The sequence below is a fragment of the Muntiacus reevesi genome, chromosome 9 (assembly GCF_963930625.1).
Source record: "Muntiacus reevesi chromosome 9, mMunRee1.1, whole genome shotgun sequence".
NCBI lineage: Eukaryota > Metazoa > Chordata > Mammalia > Artiodactyla > Cervidae > Muntiacus > Muntiacus reevesi.
The window spans coordinates 6,478,122-6,483,790 of NC_089257.1; the positions used below are offsets into that span (position 1 = coordinate 6,478,122).

Here is a 5,669-nt window from a genome sequence, read left to right on the forward strand (position 1 = left end):
TGTTTTCTAATATTTGCATTTAAATCTATAAAGTTCTCTCTAATCACACAATTAGCTGCATCCAGTTAATTTATACACATTGCAATGTATTATATATAGTCTTTTATGTATATTAATATATATATCTTTTATAAATATTTTTCATATAGTTTTTATATACATGTATATCATAATGTTTCTGTTAAAAATATATTTTTGAAAATAGTCATGAGTGATTTTAGGCTAAATAATTGGAAAATATTACGCTTGTGTTAAAAATTTCTGTTTAAAGTACATATGTGCTTTATGTTTTAAGTTCTTAGAAATATATTGCAAATTGTGTCATGGCCTTAGGTATTTCCTACTTTGGTGGATGCCCTGTGAGCACTTTGAGATGAATGGAACAGTCCCACAAATACTTTTTTCTTTTCCTAGTATGATACTAAAACTGACAAAACAGTTTCTATCAATTGTGTATCTGATATTATGTGACACCTTTTATCTGCATTTGAAATAAGGTTTAAATGACTTGTTCTGAAATTAACATTCATGATTGGAAATTGGTTCAGATATCATCTTCAAAGATAAAGCTTAAACTTAAAAAGATTTGCTTGTTTTGAAGAACATAATTTCACAAGAAAGTTTTCACATATTTCATTTCTGTCCAGATTTGATTTTTTCTTTTGGTGATAAGACCTAAATTTGCTTTTCATGATTTTTTCCCAGAGGGCAGAATTTTACAAGTCTTGTTCCACACGGTGATTGTTCTTGTACCATCTCTGGAGATCTACCCTCAAAATTATGACTAAGGTCCCAGTGAATTTAATTAGACAGAATCATACTTGGAGACGCAGGGATCGAATGACTCAGCTGTATGTGCTGCACTTAAATGTAGACAAAGTGCTTACAGCCCTTTGCCAGGACCTGTGGAGCATTTGTCTACAGCAGCAATCACAAGCCCGGCTTCTTCTGGAACTGAAATGATGGACTCAGAACATAATGAAGTGTGTATATGAAATTATTCGTCCTTCAGGAACACTAAAGTTCAACAACACTGTGTGAAGACAGGGCAGCAAGTGATTAAGAATCAAAATGTTGCAACAGCTATTTCACTATTTCACTTTGACTGCTACAAGTGCAAACAGAAAATATTTTGTTATAAACAATTTACACACAGTTTGAAGTTTTTTCTCTCTGTCTGATTAACATACTGATTTAATATCCGTTTGTTATCAGGACAAATCCAGCCAACAGTGAACATTCTGAGTTTCTGTTCACAATCAAGATTCAGAGTTCCTTAGGAAACAGACATTCCCATCCATTTCGAAAATCTCAGTAATTTGAAAAGTAATTTTTAAAAAATAACTAAGATGATTTTGATTTTCTGCAATCATGTAAAGCATTGGCCACAGGAAGCAGTTCAAGGTGCTGTGAGGCTGCATGAATCTCACTCTCTGCATTACTAGAGACAGCATCAGTGCATGAAGGACAAGCAAGAAGGAACCAGGGCCCAGAACATGGATTGAACAGCTTTCTTCATAGAAGGTAGCATATTTTAGAAACAAATATTTTAGAAGCATATTTAGAAACAAAATTCTGAACGAGGCTTTCAGTTTTTTAAGAGTATGTTGGTGAGGTGAGCTTTCTTTTTTTTTTTTTCATTTATTTTTATTAGTTGGAGGCTAATAGTTTTCTTACTTGCTCAGTCGTGTCCAACTCTTTGGGACCCTTCGGATTGTAGCCCACCAGGCTCCTCTGTCCATGGGATTTTCTAGTCAAGAATACTGGAGTGGGTTGCCATTTCCTCCTCAGACAGATCTTCCTGACCTGGAGACTGAACCTGCATCTCCTGTGTATCCTGCATAGAAGGCTGATTCTTTGCCCACTGAGCCTTCAGGGAAGCCCAGCATGGGGTTAGAATTCAGTCTTTTAGAGTTTTCCTTTGTGATTTTCATAATAAGTCATGTTAGAACGCCTTTATGATTATTAAATATGTTGATTCAATAGATTGATTCTATTCTGTAATACTTCTTTTGAATAATTTCATTACTAATGATTTGGAATAAAGTTACCTGCTTGAAGATAAAATATCCTTAGAAATTAATTTCAAAGGTAATGATCTGGGATGGTTCCATGGGTAGAGATATATAACTCTGATAATAGTTTTAATTTGTATGTTCTCTAACATTGTGTGTTAATTAAAAGATGAGGTAACATCTATAGACCTTGACTGAGTGACCCTCAAGAATTCGAACAAATACTGTAATAAGTAAACAGTGACTTAAAGTCCTATTTTTTTGTTCACAGGTGGTTTAGGCCTCCTATCATATTTTTTGGCCATTTAGAAGCAGTCTTGTGTTAATTTTTTTGTTGATATTTTATTCCACATTTCATACTTTTATGTTTACCTTTTCTTCATTAGATGATAACTCTCTGTATCATCCAATATGTAAGTCTTTCTTCGAACATTTCATCTATTGCTGTTTTGGTATCATTTCCTAAATCCTTAAAAATCATGAAATTGTCAAAAAACCTATTTGAGATTTCAAGGATTGGTTAAGAATATTCTTTCAACCCTAGAATGAAGAAGTGTACCTCCTTTATGAAATGGATAGTAAATATAAAGTAAATCTTGCTTTACATTTTTATTAAACTTTTAACCAATTTTTTTATTTTTAATAGTTATTAGCTATATGTACAATAATTAGCTTCCAGATGGAAAGCTAATAGTGACACCTCATTTATTTAATGATGTATCATTTTCCCACAAATGTCTCTAATTAATTGCCTCTCTATTAGTGTGCAAGATTTTGAGATTAATGATGATGTTCTAATAAGCCTTGATCATATTAATAATATCTGAAAGTATAAGAACCATACTGCTCATTTGTTGAATGAATGAACAAATTATCATGACACGTCAGGAAGTCAGTCATAAGAATTATATTGATAGGAAATGTCATCCTGAACTCTGAATAAAAGATGCAGAAAGACCCATGGAACAAGGGAACAATGTAACTGAGTTTGTCCTCTTGGGGCTCACTCAGAGCCCCCAGGGTCAGAAGATACTATCTGTCATCTTCTTGCTCATCTACATCGTGACCATGGCGGGCAATCTTCTCATTGTCCTGACTGTGGTGTGCAGCCCAGCGCTTGGCATCCCCATGTACTTCTTTCTTGGCAACTTATCATTTATGGATGCTGTTTATTTTACTACAGTCACCCCAAATATGATTATAGACTTATCCTGCACGAAGAAAACCATTTCATTCCAAGCATGCATGACCCAGCTTTTTACAGAGCACTTATTTGGTGGTGCTGAGATTTTGCTCCTGGTAGTCATGGCCTATGACCGCTACGTGGCCATCTGCAAGCCTCTGCATTATATGACAGTGATGAATCAACGGGTCTGTGTTCTGTTACTGCTGTTAGCCTGGACTGGGGGGTTTGTACATGCTATCGGTCATATTCTCTTTGTTTACAGTCTCCCCTTCTGTGGCCCCAATGTCATTGACCACTTCGGATGTGACATGTACCCCTTGTTAAACCTGGCCTGCACTGACATCCGCATCATTGCCCTCACAGTGCGGGCCAGTGACGGGGTAACATGTGTGGTCCTCTTCACGCTCTTGCTCCTCTCCTACGGGGTCATCCTGCGCTCCCTGAAGGATCTCAGGCAGGAAGGGAGGCGCAGAGCCTTGTCCACCTGTGGCTCCCACGTCACTGTGGTGGTCCTCTTCTTCGTGCCCTGTATTTTTCTGTATGTGAGACCTCCTTCCACCTTACCCATTGATAAATACTTGGCAGTGTTTTACACCATCGTCACCCCAATGTTGAACCCTCTGATCTATACACTAAGAAATGGAGAGATGCAAAATGCCATGAAAAAGCTCTGGAACAGAAGACGAAAATGAGGCCGTAGGGAAATATGTCACCTATTTTCAATGAAAAATTGCTCTTCTCAGGGAAACAACATGTGATTTTTTTTAACTGTAGTATCTTCTCAGGCTAAATAACTTGGGTATGATGAAAAACATCTCTTATTGAATAATTTGAATGATCAAAATATACTTTAATATTTTCAAAATTTCCTAGTTCAAAATACATATTTGTTTGAAATGCATTTTTATGATTTGCCTGATTTCTTGGGGAAGTACATATAGTTTTGGGGTAAAAAATGTTTCTTTGAGACTATAGATTTATGTTCTATATGATGAGTTAAGCTATATAGTTAACACTGTTAATTTATTAGATTAGGGGAAGATTTTACCATATTTCTCTCTAAAATAATGCAATATTTTTCAGAATTAATAGGGTTTATTACATTACAGATTTCAGAAAAAATAATTAAAAATATAAATTCCTCCACACACAAACATACTTATTAATATTTGAAGTATAGATACAATTTTTCTATCTGCAAGATTATTTATACATCATTTTATTTCTGTTGCTTACCATCTTAAGATTGAAGAAGAATGTTTCAAAGATTTAAATTTAATAACAAGGTCATGTTTATAAAAATAATCTAAAAGAATGAAATTTTATGTAGAATAAAACCGAATCTTAATTTTCCAACTGTTATAATTATGAGTGTTTTAAAATAAATGTGTTATTTTAACATTTTTTGCTTTTACATTTCTATTACCATATTACTTTTGAAAAATTCCATTTCCTTCAAGTGATTTCATACACTTTAACCACTTTTTTTGAAAATAACTTTTAAAAACACTTTATGAAAGTGAAAGTCATGTCTGACTCTTTGTGACCCTGTGGAATGTAGCCCACGGAATTCTCCAGGCCAGAATACTGGAGTTGGTAGCTGTTCCCTTCTCCAGCAGATCTTCCCAACTCAGAAATCGAACCCAGATCTTTCCCGCATTGCAGACAGATTCTTTACCAGCTGAGCCACCAGGAAAGTCCAAAAGCACTTTATATTTTAATCCATCTAGAATTTATTTTCATTTGTCATGGGCAAGGACGTAAGTCTATTTTCCCTAAAGAGGTAAAATAGTCTGTCAACATAATGATTCGTTTCACATAGCTTTAAAAGTTTCTACTTAGTAGGTGATGTTTTGCACCATCTAAGATGTTCAGTTCTGGGGCACCTTCTCCTCTTCTCCATCTCCTCTCTCACATTTCCCTTATCCTCTGAACTTTAGGGTCATTTTGTAAAGTTTGAAAATTTCCATAAAAACAAGTTTAGCATGTCATTGCTGAATATGCTTAGGCTTTCCCTTCTCCAGAGGATCTTCCTGACCCTGGGATTGAACCCAGGTCTCCTGGATTGCAGGCGGATTCTTTACCAGCTGAGTCACAAGGGAAGCCCAAGAATATTGGAGTGGGAAGCCTAACCCTTCTCCAGGGGATCTTCCTGACCCAGAAATTGAACCAGGGTGGGATGTTTTGAGAGAACAGCATCAAAACATGTATATTATCAAGGGTGAAACAGATCGCCAGCCCAGGTTGAATGCATGAGGCAAGTGCTCAGGGCTGGTGCACTGGGAAGACCCAGAGGGATGGGGTGGGGAGGGAGGTGGGAGGGGGGATCGGAATGGGGAATACATGTAAATCCATGGCTGATTCATGTCAATGTATGGCAAAAACCGCTACAATATTGTAAAGTAATTAGCCTCCTACTAATAAAAATAAATGGAAAAAAATAATAAAAAATAAATGGGAAAGGAACT

General features: G+C 35.8%; 1 protein-coding gene across 1 annotated transcript; it reads left to right on the forward strand.

Annotated features, from left to right (window-relative positions):
- The first annotated feature begins 2,975 nt into the window (after positions 1-2,975).
- On the forward strand, positions 2,976-3,893 carry LOC136175097 (olfactory receptor 4A15-like). Its single transcript, XM_065945406.1, has one exon. It carries the CDS (start codon positions 2,976-2,978, stop codon positions 3,891-3,893), a length of 918 nt encoding a protein of 305 aa, XP_065801478.1.
- The last annotated feature ends 1,776 nt before the right edge of the window (positions 3,894-5,669 follow it).

What these genes read in the sequence shown, in the direction of transcription:
- LOC136175097 (XM_065945406.1), top strand. Translation starts at nt 2,976, where the DNA reads ATGGAACAAGGGAACAATGTAACTGAGTTTGTCCTCTTGGGGCTCACT.